Source organism: Coregonus clupeaformis, chromosome 25 (assembly GCF_020615455.1).
Source record: "Coregonus clupeaformis isolate EN_2021a chromosome 25, ASM2061545v1, whole genome shotgun sequence".
Taxonomy (NCBI): domain Eukaryota; kingdom Metazoa; phylum Chordata; class Actinopteri; order Salmoniformes; family Salmonidae; genus Coregonus; species Coregonus clupeaformis.
The window spans coordinates 7,708,117-7,724,108 of record NC_059216.1 but is presented as its reverse complement, the minus strand read 5'-3'; the positions used below and the strand labels follow the sequence as shown (position 1 = coordinate 7,724,108).

At 42.6% G+C, this 15,992-nt stretch overlaps 1 protein-coding gene and 1 pseudogene across 1 annotated transcript; one reads left to right on the top strand and one right to left on the bottom strand.

Moving 5' to 3' along the window:
* Nucleotides 1-9,995, bottom strand: LOC121539297 (annotated as a pseudogene).
* A 180-nt stretch (nt 9,996-10,175) lies between these two features.
* Nucleotides 10,176-13,767, top strand: LOC121538811 (protein FAM161B-like). The gene is made up of 9 exons (XM_041846978.2): nt 10,176-10,278; nt 10,637-10,922; nt 11,178-11,676; nt 11,798-12,117; nt 12,210-12,348; nt 12,449-12,599; nt 12,698-12,797; nt 12,940-13,112; nt 13,387-13,767. Exons 5-9 carry the CDS (start codon nt 12,318-12,320, stop codon nt 13,466-13,468), a joined length of 537 nt encoding a protein of 178 aa, XP_041702912.2. The 5' UTR covers nt 10,176-10,278; nt 10,637-10,922; nt 11,178-11,676; nt 11,798-12,117; nt 12,210-12,317; the 3' UTR covers nt 13,469-13,767.
* The last annotated feature ends 2,225 nt before the right edge of the window (nt 13,768-15,992 follow it).

The following is a 15,992-nucleotide window of genomic DNA, read 5'->3' as shown; positions in this document are numbered from 1 at the left end:
TCAAGGGATATTAATACTTTATGAAGGCACTGTATTTGTTTTCTGAAACAAATTTTCTGTCATGAAAATATTCCAATAGATTGTGAAACTGTGATACAGAATGATGCTTGGAAGTTCCCAAAATCATCTTCACACAGAGAAAGAAAGACACGCAGGTATAGCAATGTTCATGTAATAACAGATCATAAAATATAACTTCATTAATTTACACTTTTACATTCCATTCACAAAGTCACAATGGCATATCATCTTTGGAGTCCCATCAAACTGCCACTGCAGGACCAGTGTACGTGTCACTTGCTTGCAAACGTCATGATCTTCTCCTGGAGAGACAAAGAAAAAACAAGATCAACAGATCAATTCACAAATCTAAACATCCATTTTCATCCATCCATCCATACTTATCCACAAAAATATCCATCCGCCAGTGGAGGCTGGTGGGAGGAGCTATAGGAGGAATGGAATGGAATAAATGGAACCGAGTTAAACATGTGGTTTCTATATGTTTGATACCGTTCTATTTATTTCATTCCGGCCATTACAATTAGCCCGTCCTCCTATAGCTCCTACCACCAGCCTCCTCTGCCATCCGCATATAGCACTAGCAAGTCTTAATAAAACCGATGACTAGCATCTTTCCCGTCTGCATAAAAAGTGGCACCACAAACCTCTGTATGCGATATCTGTAAACTGGGAAACTCTGAACATTTAATATGGAAAAATGTCAAGCAATAACTTTGGGTCTCCAGGGGGGGAAATCCCTTTACAACCAGTTACGATTGCTTTGGTCTGAATCACTTAGTATGGAATAAAGCCATTTCACATGAGTGGTCTGTAATAAAAGGGGTGTGAAAACACAAGTCAACACCGCCGTAACGCAGCCCCGGGGCCAGCCCTGCACCCCACCCACACACTTTCGGTAACGCTAAATTTGGGGCTAAACTTAGCTGCCGTAGTAGTAGGTTCTCGACCATGGAAATTATAGGCAGTGCTGAATTAAAAAGCCATGTAATCAGAAGAGGGTGGGGTGGGATCATGGGAAAAGCCAAGGTGGGGATTAATGCTGACAGATGCCCCAACCTTGGTGGTTCAAGAAGAGATGGATTCTACTTGAACAAGTGTTGTGTAATCAAAGAGTTGGGGGTTCACTTTGGTAAGTGGCATGACGTGGGACAGGTGGGATTAAAAAGAGAGCCGAAGGTGCGTAAGAGAACCACAGGGGCAGCGTTAGTTGAGTAGAGTCGTTTCATCAGGTCGATGGCGGCCATCATGGGCAGGTTGTGTCGCTGGCGCTCCGTCTCATATTCCAACAGGTGCTGCATGGCCCCTGTACAACACAACACAGAGTAGAGCAAAACACCAGCGGTTACACATCATGGAGGAAAGAGTTTAATATTCTGGACCTGTAAACATTTTATTTTTGTTGCATTAAGTCAATACATTAGAGCTATTCTGACTTCAAAACAAAATAAAATGTAAAAGATTCACATAACAGCATTTCCATTTCTATGAAAACGCAATGTACATACAGTCCTTGGCAGAATGGGCAGAAAAAACATCAAATAAACTTTGGAGGAAAGCCTGTTCTTTTTATAATCAAGATCAACAGCAAGCGTCCTAGCCTGGGTTATGGAAAAGAGCTTATGAGAAACCACTGGCTATGGCTGCTGTGTTTTGTGTCCGTTTAGTGTAGTCACTAACCCAGATCCTTCCTGTTAAAGGCCGCCTGGCTCAGGACCTGAGTGAGGCAGGCCACATACCCAAAGCCCAGGTTGGCTCCTTGGCCAGCTAGAGGGTGGACGCAGTGTGCTGCATCCCTGCAAAGATAAATAAAGACCCCCACCATGTACACCTAGTCACTACATCTACAGGGTAGGACTAAAGCAAACATTCCCTTGAAATAGACATGAATACCAATAATTGAGTGGAGGAATTAACCAACCATTTTTTAAGATGCAGTCGATAATGATTTTTATATTACCCTTTTATACGTTTACAGAATCAGGGCATATAATCCTTCTATTTACAAGATGCCAAGTCAAATATAAATCATGGTTTTCCAAGGCAAACTGATGTGAAGTTCAATAACTCAGTGTCCCACAGGGATGAGTGGTGACTTACCCGATGAGGGCCACCCGGTGCCTGATGTACTCTGATGCGTGGCCCATGCCCAGGGGAAACATGACCCGGCTTTTTGGGCCGATCCGGGCCACGCTGGGGGGGTAGCTGGCGGGCCGAGCCTGCAGACGGCATGAGAACTGACAGGTCAGTGCGGAACAGAGAGCCAGCAGTCTCCACCAGCTCACTGTGGTTCTCATTACTCCACTGGCAGACAGAAACAACACAGATAGAGAGGGAGACAGAGGAAGCCAGGAAGAGACAGAGGGAGACAGGAAGAGACAGAGGGAGACAGGAAGAGACAAGGGGAGACAGGAAGAGACAGAGGGAGACAGGAAGAGACAGAGGGAGACAGGAAGAGACAGAGGGAGACAGGAAGAGACAGAGGGAGACAGGAAGAGACAGAGGGAGACAGAGGGAGACAGGAAGAGACAGAAGGAGACAGGAAGAGACAGAGGGAGACAGGAAGAGACAGAGGGAGACAGGAAGAGACAGAGGGAGACAGGAAGAGCCAGAGGGAGACAGGAAGAGCCAGAGTGTCACGATCGTCGTATGAGTGAGTAGACCAAGGCGCAGCGTGTGAAACAAACATGACTTTAATTAGTTAAAGTATACAAAACAAAACACGACTCGTGAAGTCCACGGTGACAAAATACTGACACGGAACAAAAACCCACAACACCCAAGGGAAAACATACCGATTAAATATGGCTCCCAATCAGAGACAACCAGCCGACAGCTGACACTCGTTGCCTCTGATTGGGAGTCACACAGGCAAACATAGAAACAGACAACCTAGAACACCCAAACAAAGAAACAGAACACATAGAATGAACACACCCTGGCTCAACATATAGAGTCCCAGAGCCAGGGTGTGACACAGAGGGAGACAGGAAGAGCCAGAGGGAGACAGGAAGAGACAAGAGGGAGACAGGAAGAGACAGAGGGAGACAGGAAGAGACAGAGAAAGACAGGAAGAGACAAGAGGGAGACAGGAAGAGACAAGAGGGAGACAGGAAGAGACAAGAGGGAGACAGGAAGAGACAAGAGGGAGACAGGAAGAGACAGAGAAAGACAGAGAGGCAGAAACAGAGGGTAGAGGAATAGACAGACAGAGAAGGGGGCGGTACAGAAGAGATAGAGAGGGATGTGGTAGACAATTAGAGAGAAGAAGTTAACAAAGATGCAAACTAGAGCAGAAATGCAGAGCGAGTATACTTTCCTCTCTAACAAAATGGTTTGGCGGCATTACAGGAGCCTTGCTAATTAAAAGAAGAGGCTGGTCAGGCCGTGCTGTTGAATTAGCTTAGTTTGAAAAACATTCCATGCAGTAATGACCAATACTGGCAGACCACAGGTTTAATTAGCAAACCAGGCCTGAAAGCAAGCATGACTGAACCGTGGTGACCCCATTGGCAGGACCAGTAAAAATAGCCGGCTTGGGAAAGCGACTTTAGGCCGGCAAAACGTTAGCATTGTCTACATGTATGATTTAGAGTAGACAGAGTACAGTTACAAGTGCACCCATTGGTATTGGCTAACTGGTTCATTGGTGCACTTACAGTGTGCTTATGTTGGTATTTTAACAAGAGCATTTCCATTCATAAATGTACTATTCATATCACATATGGATGTTTCAGAAATGCATTTCTTTCTCTGCTGTATTTTGGCATTTGCTCCTCATTGTCATTAGCTGATTTGGTGGGGTCAAGCCTGACTCACGAAGGCAGAGTTGATGGCATCCACAAAGCTCTCCTCATCCAGCTGCTGTGGCTCCTCGGCATGGCGGTGGCTGGTCGACCACACCAGAGAGCTCTCTGTGTCCGACAACTACAGCAAAAGGAGAGAAGGGGGATGTCAGATAAAACGAAGGAACAGCAACAAGCTCATTTGCACTTTGAACATACAAACTTACCTGTAACATTGCTATTGGTCCTGTTGGAAGGAACCTCTGCCATGCAACATTGTTCTCTGTTGGCTGTATAAGAAGGATATATACTGTAAAACATGAAAATAATGAGTATCACCTCTAGGTGTTATTATATGGTAATAAAGGGTGTGGTGGTAAAATGGACAGGTTGTAAGATTTGCATCTCACTTCAGACAGATGCAGAACAGCCACAACAGCTGATTGGTCATAATTCCACTTGACCGTGGGTATCCCTGCCTCCTGCCTCACCATCGAATTTGGCCCGTCTGCTCCAATCTGAAAAACAGCCAATCACAGCGGTTACAGCCTAGAACATCATGGTCAAAGGCTAAAAAACAATAACATTCACAACATTCAGAAAATAAAAGAGTTACTACTCAGCTGTTGGACTGACCAGTAGTTTGGTTTGAAGCGTCTGTCCATTGGCCAGGGTGACCTGAACCCAGGGGATGGATTCAGCTACCTGGTGGGACTTGGGCCAGGTGTACGTCACCACCTTGGTTTTGTACTGGACCCTCACCTGATCTGAGGGACAAAACACAGAGAAAAAGCTGGTCAAAAGCAGAGCCTGGGTTCGCCACAGAGAATTGTTTTCAGTCAAATGTGGTCCTCTGTAGCTCAGCTGGTAGAGCACGGCGCTTGTAACGCCAAGGTAGTGTGTTCGATCCCCGGGACCACCCATACACAAAAATGTAGCACGCATGACTGTAAGTCGCTTTGGATAAAAGCGTCTGCTAAATGGCGTATTATTATTATTATTATTATTAAATGCGTAACCCTATTTTCACTAAACAAGAAAGGGACCAGAATTGGTCACAATTGGTCACACTAATTAAGGCTTTTCTACTTGTTTCCTCCAAAAAGGAAAAAAAGAGAGTACGGTTTGGCTGTAAGTGACTAAGGCGGTGGAGGTTCTACAAACCACCTCGTAAAACACCACTGGTTTCCCTCTCTGGCAGGGACCAGTTGCCGAAGCTCACATTGACAATCTTCTAAATGGTCTTGGCTTGCCGCATAGCATTGACTAATAGTGTTTATCTACAAGCAGACCATGCCACACTTTCCACTTGCTGCCAGCATGCTGGGGTTGCACTAAAAACTCCCACTTTCTTGGAATATCAGTAGCCGGTCATCCCGAACATGAAAGGATCCGGAATTACGCTTGGCTTTGCCCACTTGGAGAGGTTCCCATCCGCAGATTGACTACTAGTCCTGAACACAAGTGACAAATATTGGCTTGCAGTGATTGGAGAGCAGAGTTACTACAAAACCAGCTGGCTCAGTGCATGTTTTTCATGTACTTCCTCAGAAGCAGAGAAACATCATGGACAAAGGAATAAAAAATTAAGTAGAGGACCAATGTGATGCACTTAAGGAAAATCTGTTTAGTGCAACATTTATAAATATGTTGTTTACAGTCGGACACACGGCAGTGCTAAAGTTTCATTTATGAACCTCAAAAAGGCCTGTCTAATTTCAGCAACAATATAGCAGAATACACCGCCAGCACTTTAGCATCCTCATGGTGTGGAAGCACATGTCAATGTTAAATAGGTCACTGGACCAATGCACGTGTCTTCCCATGGCACCGGGTCTATGGAGTGCTTTAACTGGCACACAGGAAATATGGCACTTGATTGAAATAGCAGGAAAAACCTGGATGCGTCCAAGAGCTGCACTGGTCTTTAAAAACAGACTGGAGAATGTACAAATAAACAAAAAACAGGGACAGGATGGAACAAATGTGGTGACATTACATTAGCTGCCAGACCCAGTGCCCATTAACAGGATATCAATGGAATCAAGAGGTCTTATGGGGAGAGAGTCGCATCACTACTGGTGCATAGGGAGGGTTTCATGAGAAAATCATCAATGCAACTGGACTGTACGTGAAGCTGCTTTTCTTACCAGAGAGATTCTCCAGCTGTTTCGTCAGGGCTGCCACTATGATGTCGTTCTCCACAATGTATGCCATCTCGTCCTGCAGGTTCTCCTTATCGAATGTAATCAGGCCATCTGAGCAGGCATCCCAAACCTAAATGAGAGACCAATTATCCCTGTGGTCTACAACTCTATCTTTAAATGCACCCCCTTTCCCTATATTTAGCTGGCCAAAGAAGCACAGCCTCATTGAACTGAACACATCAAAGTTGTTCATCTGCAGCCAGAACTTGGCAGCCACTACTTCAAGTACCAAACTAAGTTCTAGGAAGGTCACCAACATCCTTCTGGTTCGCTGGTTGACTTGGTTCTATGGAAGTTTACTGAAGCACGATGAAAGGTCATTAGTGATGTTGATTTATGGCAATATTTTTGGCCCAACAAATAAGTAGGCTACAGTAACACATTTGTTAACCTTACTGAGCAAGTAAATATTTGTTCATGTATCCCAAAAAAGTTGAGTCAGAACAAAACAATATTGTGGCACATGTCATGTTTGAAACGGTTCATGCAACGCAGCAAAGTGATTATACTTATGTAGGACTCTGATGGCTTGCTACCAAGGTGACAGACCTTATCTTTCAGAAGTAACATACAGCTACTTTTTTCCAACATAAAGTAGTGGGTTTTACTCTACAGAAAACCACTAATGGTGGTGGGTTTGCAACTTGTGACAAGTGGTTGGCTGCTCGAAAGATTTAATGAAACCAAACCGCAAATTGCAAGTAGTTTTTAAGTTGGTGAAAAATAATACTTCTGTTGATAAGGAATTTGTTGCTATGTACTTATTGTCCTCTTTGCTAGGAGAAATCCCCAAACGGGATCTTTAAAACCTGTTTATCTTTCCTTCCTAACACTCAGACAAGGGAGAGACCATTGGAAATGGTTTACTAATGACTCATAGGGAAACCTTTCCTTGCTCAAAACCCTATTTCAGGTTATTTTTCCTTTTTAAGGCAGTAGTTAACTTTTTGGGATAGTGAAGATCTTTTTTTAGGTTAACCTCAACGCACTGCTCCTCTATCCTTGTAATATGCATCAGCAAACAAACAAGCAGAAAAAGGAGCAGAGCAGTTTAGGTATTATGGGAAAGGTATATCACTATAATCACCATATGGTATTTTATGATGACATCCTTGGCCATGAGTGAAACCCTATGGTTTGGTCTTTGATACAAACTGACCACATCTTACAGAAGGGACTCAGCGTGCACCCACAGCTGTAAAACAGGGTCACTTTGCTGCTGACATCCACACATCCCGTCATCTTTCATCTTCTGCCTCCTGTTTGTCACATGAATCTTTATAATTAGTAGACACTGACAATGAGTGCCTAGTTAAAGATGCCAAATAGATTTATTATTCCTATTAAATGTGATCCTAATAAATAAACACTCTGCCACTGTGGCCAGAAGAAAAACCAAACCTTTCACCAAGCCAGTGAGTTTTGGTATTAAAAGTTTTTTATTTACCTCCTGTCTTTTGGGGTTTGCGGCACCCTGGCATTTGCATGGCCTCTGAGGATGTATAAATTAGACAGAGGAATGAACGAAATGCGTGTTTTAAACCGCTATTGGGTTTGCAACTACATGCCTGAGGAAAATGGCATTGTACAGCACGTTCAGCAAAGTACATGATTGAGTGGAGGTTAAATGGCAGCGGAGATTACATTTTCCTGAAATTGTATAGCCAAACAAGTTACTGATGTATGGAGAATGAAAGTAAGTATATAGTGGTAAAACTCTAACGATTTACATAAAAGGGTTTTAAAATGGAAAAATACCTTTAGGGCTTGTGGTAGAGGGGAGTTTCCAAGAACTGACCTGCATCTTCTGATAGGGCTTACATCTCATGTTCATAATGTGATCCCATGCTCACTATTTTAATATAATACAAGATGCTCATCTATAAAATGTAGGAATGTTATGTTTGTTTGAAGAAGTTATCATAAGTTGAATGCACCAATTTGTAAGTCGCTCTGGATAAGAGCGTCTGCTAAATGATGTAAATGTAAATGTAATACAAGCCCCATAATGACTTGTTAGAGGAATTTGATCAAATGAGATATGAAGTGAAGTGGGTGAAGTCAATTTACATCGAAGTCAATTTAACTGGCCATGACATAGCGATGGGTATCCGAATCACTACCTTCACTTCCTTATTGACATGCATCAGTGTGTCAAGTAAAACCCAAGGAGACATGAATAACAGTTTAGAGGATGCCATCAATGACTGATGTAGACTAGAGGCCAGATATGATCCCTGCTAAGCATGTGCGACTAGACAGAATGGGACTGATCCCTAACCTACTTCCTGACAACCTTTTATACTAAGCCACACCACAAATAGGCTTAATCAGACAGGAAGCTGGCCACCTAAACAAGAGCTCTGTTGTCATTGGATAAGATATACTGTCCATTTTAACTGGATAAACCAACCCTGACAATAATATTAACTACCAAACTGACTATAAACAACTCTTCACTCCTACTGTTCTTTATGAACCTCATACTTTTGTAGCCGTATGTATCTGCTGGCAGAGAGGTTTCCTCAATTTATCTGATGCTATTAGATGCCAATGGAAAACAGAGATGCTAATGCCATTAGAGAGATTACTTTCTCAGGGAACATGATAATAGTGTTTGGTAATATGGTTGTGTACCACTGAGGAGGGTGGCAGAGCCCGGGCTGATGGAGCTGACTCTGGTACTATAGGCATCTGGGACCTTGTCCCTCACTTTTTTGTTGCCTGCCTCAAGCAGCAGAATCTTCTTCCCCTCCAAGTTTGGATCCATGCCTGTCAAGAATAATGAAGATCTATGAAATTGATTGATGCTGCATCCAAAATGATAAACAGACAGACTATCTAATGATATGATGTTCCGAGCAGTGAAATAGCCTATTTATAACTGATTTCAATTTTGTGGTGGTGCAGCATTGTTATAGCCTGCATTTTGGCATCACTTGTGGTTTTAAGGAGGACAAGAAATTAAAGTTCCTCTACATGTTTCTTTTAATTATACCTTACTTAAGCAACATAGAACTAAGACAAATACTGTATGCTGTAAATCAGCAGCAAAGCCACAATTGCATTCAGCAGCAGAATGATGGCTCCTCCTTTAGAGGGGTTTCCACTAGCTTCTATAGACACAAAATCAGATTACACAGCCACAAAATCAGATTACACAGCCACAAAATCAGATTACACAGCCACAAAATCAGATTACACAGCCACAAAATCAGATTACACGACCACAAAATCTGATTACACAGCGACAAAGTAAAAATTGGCTACAAAAATTTGCTTAATTTAAGGTTAGGGTTCGGCATTAAGGTTAGCAGTGTGGTTAAGGTTAGGTTTAACATTTTAATGTATGAAGATAAATTGTAGAAATAGGCGGGGTTTATGATTTTGTGGCTGTAGAAATACATTTAGAGGGGGCAACTATAGGGGCATATTGGCCTGTCTCTCTTGGCAGTTTCAGGAGGTCACCTCGACTCACCTAAAGAGCAAGCCATAGCGGTCCCAACCATTCCTCCTCCAGATATAATGACATCATAAAGCTCATTTTCATGTTCCCCGTGTTCTGCTGCACACGCGAGTCCCCTGCAAATGATTCTTGCTCCTGAAAAACGGTTCACAGCAACACACCGCCGCCCAATTCCATTTAAAGACAGCGATGCTTTAGTGAGACTATGCATCTTTAAAACAACGTAACGAGGGACTCGTCTAACCCTAAAACAACTTCAACTGTATTTTTGGGATGTTTTTAATCAGGACTAAACTCCCCTTGAATATGTCCTAATCGCAGCGGTGGCCATTCTATAATCCAGCCATGTTGTATATTTATACATATGTAACAGAGGCAAGTACTTCCCGTACTGTTTAACCAATCAGAAAAACGAACTGCACTAGTTTCATTCACAAGTTGTCTGCACTTTGGTGCTATTAATATAAAAAAAATCATTCAAAACTGAATTCAGGAGGACAATGTACAAGGGATACAGTTAGCACGCCTCTTGAATAAAAAATGTGTTCCTAAAATTTGTGAACATGATACCTCAAGCTTTTACTTCAGCCAATCAAACATTAGAGGGCTGCAGGGGGTGGAGTCAAATATCTTGGTTTTGCTAAACATTATCCAGTGATTCGAAGTTTATAACATTGTAGCAGTGTGTGTCGATACATGATGTCGATATATGATTGTCTTTACTGTGAAGCAGGAAGAGAGGGATAAGAATGTTGCGCTGGAATAAACCTGCTGTAGTTCTATCGTGCACGAGCATCAGGTTATTTTCTAATGTCTATTTTTCAACATTCCATTATATTTTCATCTCATAATTGATTGTAGTTATGCAATGTGAAACAATACTATTTTGCTGCCCTAAAACAGCAGTTTAGCATGTACTGTACTATGTTAACACCATAGACATAAGAATACCTCTGCTAATGTTAGGAGAAGCAGTTTGGTTGCTAGGGCAACCATTGCGTATGCTCACATCATGTGCTGCTGGAGTTCAGATAACTTTTCCTGATATTTGTCAGTTCTGTGGAAAATAAAAATAGCTGGGTTTTTCTCACTGTGAGAGGTGTTTCTGGAAGAAGTGTTTTTGGAATATCAATCAAAATGTCTTCCCCTTTTCATAGCTGTTTGGTTAATGTCAGGTTCAGGAGGGCACACTGCTGCTAGGATGCAGGAGCAGAGGAACATGTTAGACCTGCAGGCTTTCCTGGAGGATGGCCTGAGATCAGAGCTGCTGCTCCAACGCCAGCTGCAAGCAATGAAGGAGGCCCACAAGCAGCAGCTGCAGGAGACAGAGAGGAGACAGAGAGTGGGCCTGGAGAAAAGGATCCAGCAGAACTCTATGCTGTCAGCAGGCGTCGACAGGAGGTCTAGTACTGACAGACAACTGGACAAGTTATTCAGCTCTAGGTAGATAATAATATAGTATTTGCCATTTAGCAGACACTTTCATCCAAAGCGACTAACAGTCATGCGTGCAAACATTTTATTACGTATGAGTGGTCCCGGGAATCAAACCCACTATCCTGGCGTTGCAAGAGTCATACTCTACCAACTGAGCTACAGAGGACCACCATCACCCAATGATGTTAATAAATTGTAAACACAATTACTAATGAAGGTTGACCCTATTGTTCTATGTTACATAAACATTTTAAAATGCAGGGGACCAAGGAGATCCAGTTCCATGTCTGACCTGACCTCAGGTAAGAGGTCTACCTCCAGGACCTCCCAACAGGTCTATCACATCCTCTGCAGCCTGGGCATCCATCACAACTGTTACACAGACAGGATCACAGCAACTTCAGCACCAAAGACCAACAGAAACAGAGCAGCTCCAACTAAGTAAAGAGGAGAAAAGAGGAGGTGGAGTGTCAGAGGAAGTTCCATGCAGTTCCTGTGCCTGTCCATATGTGTTTGCCCCTCTATGATGAGATGATGCAGGTGCGACAGAGGGAGAGGAAGGAAGGCCATGAACAGAGGAGGGACTTCCTGCTCTCCATGCAGAAGCCATTCAGCTTCCTGGAGAGAGATGAGAAAAAGAGAGAGAAGCTGATGCAAATGATAAGCACGGTGGCACAGACTCAAAAACCCAAGGCCACAAATGTCAGGAAACCAATACCTAAAGCAATCAATGACCCTGCAGTCTCTGAGCATTTTAAAGGTGCGTTGCCTAAAATAATATCTCTAGAGATAGTGCTTAGGTACAGGAAATGGTGTTATAAATGTATTATTATCCTCTCTAAATCTAGTTTTTTTCTCACTGAATTCTGTATGCTCTGTAGAGGAGGAGCTGCGCAGGAAGATACGCACCCAGCTGAGGGCCCAGGAGACACACACACAGCACCTATAGAGAACCAAACTCATACTGAGAACCCTGAACCTCACAGCTCCCAGTGCACTAAGAAGGAGGTCCTGGCCTTCCTGGATCAGAAGCCTACCTTCCAGCCCAAGACCACCTCCCAGGTCCCTGACTTTGATAGGCTGCACAAGGCTTTCCACAGGGAAGCCCTGAGAAGGGTAGAGAGGAAAGTGTCAGCCCTTCCACCTGCGGACGTCAACCCTGCCCTCAAGACCAAGCAGGAGCAGCTCTGAAAAATAACAAGTGAGCTTACTGTAGAACTCTGCAAATATAACTTAGTTCAGTATGGAAATGAAAGAGCTTTTTGTTACTTTGGCATTGTTTTGTTTCCTCAGGTTATTTTTGTTCTCAGGAACCCACAGTCAGTGCCTTTTTGAAGAGAAACAATTCCTTTGGTGGTTTAACATCGCTGTCTACAGATACGCGTCCCACCTACATTACAGATGCAGCAAGGAAACGCTGTATGGCAATTAGGTAAGAGGGAACTGTGAACTTCATTATTAGATGAGTCTCTTTCATTTGCACAGATCACAGTAAAGATTAATATTACTCTCTCTGTCCTCTGGTCCATCAGAAGTTCTGTGGAGCAGAGGGAGTGCAGAGTTTATGAGGAAACACAGGATGAGGTCTCAGGCCATGAAGAAGACAGTGGCTGTCCGTGCCAAGGTCATGGAACCTCACTGCAGCCTGAAAGAGGTGTACCATGAGAATCTGAAACAGCACCGGTGAGTACATGGAAATTCCTTAGATGAAAACTGAAAAGAACAGCCTGATTAAAGAGTTGTACTGTATTTATTTACTTAATGTGTCTGTGGCTCTGTAGGGAGTCCGACCAACAAAGGACTAGAGAGTATAAGAAGGAGCTACAGGATATGAAGGCCAGAGTCACTGTCCGTCCTTACCTGTTTGAACAGGTGTCACAGGTAAAGTATGGGCTTGCAATGACCTGGAAACTACATTTCTGGAATTGCAAGCACTTAAGAAGAGCCTTTGAACTGTTAACTGTTGTGTTTTTAACTGTCATGCCCATTCTCTATTCCATTGTTTTTGATGGAATTGCTCTAGAAAAACGCCAAGGCTGACGCAGAGCGACTATACAGAGACAAGCTGAGGGAAGCTGGTTTGAATGAGCAGTTTGTCAAAACAAAGGGAGAAGAGTTTGAAACGACACCGATCTTCAAATCTGATGACGATGACGATTGTGATGACCGAAGTGTTGAGAGTGACATGGAGAAAAGGTACCTACAGTGACAACAAGGGTGTGTAGCAGAGTGTCTACCCACTAACTGTTAGTTTTATTCATACAATATGTAATACCACTAGGAATACCACTGCAGCTGGAAATCCAAGGACGCTATGTGGTTTAGTCATATATACATTACAATGTTGCATTACATAATACTGGGAGACTGTAATAAAGTATTTAGTAAAGAGATGACAAATACTGCAGCCAAGCAAAACGTTGATGTAATTACAATATAGACATTTTCTAACCTGACATGTCTGATTTAGGAATGGAAACATAGACGTCTGGGAGACAATTGAAGAGGTAGAGGAAGAGAGCGTGAAAACCAGAGTGGAAAAAAATGTATGATCAAAAAGGTAGACCCGGCATGGAACTCCATATAGCTATTCTGTTTCAAAGAGCACTATGTTCAAAAATAATTATAGTCTAGTTTAACTATGTTGATCTAGTCTTTGACTGTCTGACATGTTATGTTATGAATTATAACATTTCTAAACAGGGATATATGGCCTATGGAGCTTTTAAATTGATATTAAATGGAGCAAATGTGAGAAAATGAATAAAGGTTTATAGAACTATATATTTATAAGTAATTTTGAATTTTACAATGGCAGGGTATTATGTAATATTAAATGTATGGCTGCATAATATTTCAACCTTATTAAAACTGAATATCAAAGGCTTGTTTGGTTTTATGAAATTAATTTCGCCGGGATACGCGTGGCATTACAAAGGAGAACAGATATTTGGTAACCAGATGGAAAAAACAGTTTAAAAACAAAACATAGGCCTACAGTACAATGCTACAGATTCTGAATGGTCCTAGTGTAGTTAGTATATCATCCCTCACTGAGAAATCAAAGTGCTGACAGTGATTTAAGTGATATTATAGTACGGTATTAAATCTGTCATGCAAGCCCATAAATATTTTGCCAATGGACGGGTCCTATAAGGACAGGAAACATCTGAAATGGACATTTCTCTGATGCTTTGGTTAAAGTCTCTCGCTATTTCAAGAGCCACAGTGCCAGTTAAGCAAATAGGTCTAGCCATTCATCTGCCATCACAAAGGGCATGTCAGTGCACTGCTCTGTGCCCATTTCCACATCAAATGGGGTTTAATACTGGCCTCCGCTGTGAGCTGAAGCAGTTTACTGGCAAGAATTTATGGGATTTTGCTAACCAGATGGAAACATCTGAATATGTATGTACATTACTTTATATAATTGTTAAGTTGGCTGCTGAAACACACTCAAAGAAGCTGATAGCAGATCCCTAGACACTGTAGCTGGCAGCAGACCACCATTCTAGAGGCTTAGTGCTATCCGGAATCCTAGGGACATCCCTACTCTAAACCTTAACCCTAACCTTAACCCTTACCATAACCATTTTAAATGTCAACTTCAATGGGGTAGTGACGTCCCAAGGATCCCGGATAGAAAGTACCCATTCCAGAGCCATACCTTGCTGCCTCCTTGGAGACATTTTTACATTTTACATTTACATCATTTTACATTTTACATTTTAGTCATTTAGCAGACGCTCTTATCCAGAGCGACTTACAGGAGCAATTAGGGTTAAGTGCCTTGCTCAAGGGCACATTTACGTCATTTAGCAGACGCTCTTATCCAGAGCGACTCACAAATTGGTGCGTTCACCCTATAGCCAGTGGGATAACCACTTTACAATTTTTTTGGGGGGGGGGTAGAAGGATTACTTTATCCTATCCCAGGTATTCCTTAAAGAGGTGGGGTTTCAAATGTCTCCGGAAGGTGGTGAGTGACATCACATTTCCCCTCCTTACAGAGACCAGCTCATATGGTCATTTGGAGGGTCACAGAACCATGATGTGAAGTCCCACCTCAAATTTTTGTCTGTATTCAGAAAAAGACTGCTATGGAAGTCATTGAGTGACCTTAAGTGATATTTTACACTGTACAGTAGGGCTGAAATCCCATCAATCAAACCAGCTGTAAGGTTCACATCGGTTGGAGACGCTTGAATGATAGATACAGTCACCTTCATGAGAGCTCAAACATCACATTTCAGAGGTTCAAGGGCTCCAGTGAGGTTGTCATGGAAACCATGTTTCCCCTCCTTACACCCTCACAGTGGTCCAGCAGGAGACTGCTTTGTACCATCTTGGGTATTCCATACAGAAGTTACTATAAACAGATAGAATGCCATGGCTAACAGCATAATATCATATGGAATACAACACTATCACCTCTCTGGCCCAGAGAATAGTAGGGCAATGCTGTTTAATTGCATCCTAACTTTAAAGGTGTGGGCAAAAACCTATGTAATGAAACGGTTGAGCAAACATTCCAATAAAACAGGCAATAGCATGGCTGAGAAAAAACCCCATCTCTTATGTGGGGTAATGACATGCTGTAAGTTTGTCCACCAGACTTGGTCATCTGAGTGTCTGAGAAGACGCCTCTCCAAGCAGTTAAACAATAACCATATACTTTTGCGAAGGTGGAGCCCTCAGGTCTGCTATTACTTCAGCTACAATATAAAAATTCCCACACATTTCATTATTCAATTGCTCCAGATCAAGTGTCTGTGGTTGAAGCACTACAGAGTTTCATTCAGTGTAGTTTTTGGGCATAAAACTATCTGATGGTAGAAAGATTCATAGCAAGGTTAAAGAGCAACTCCAAAAGGTTAATTTCGGCCCCCAATTGGGCTCTGAAATATCCCATTACGCAACATCATGCTTATTATTAACTGTATACTTATCCCCCATTAGTTCATTGCCCTCTAACCTTATATGAGGTGACCATTGGAGGCTGGTGGGAGGAGCTATAGGAGGATGGGCTCATTGTAACGGCTGAAATGGAATTAATGGAAAGGTATCAAACACATC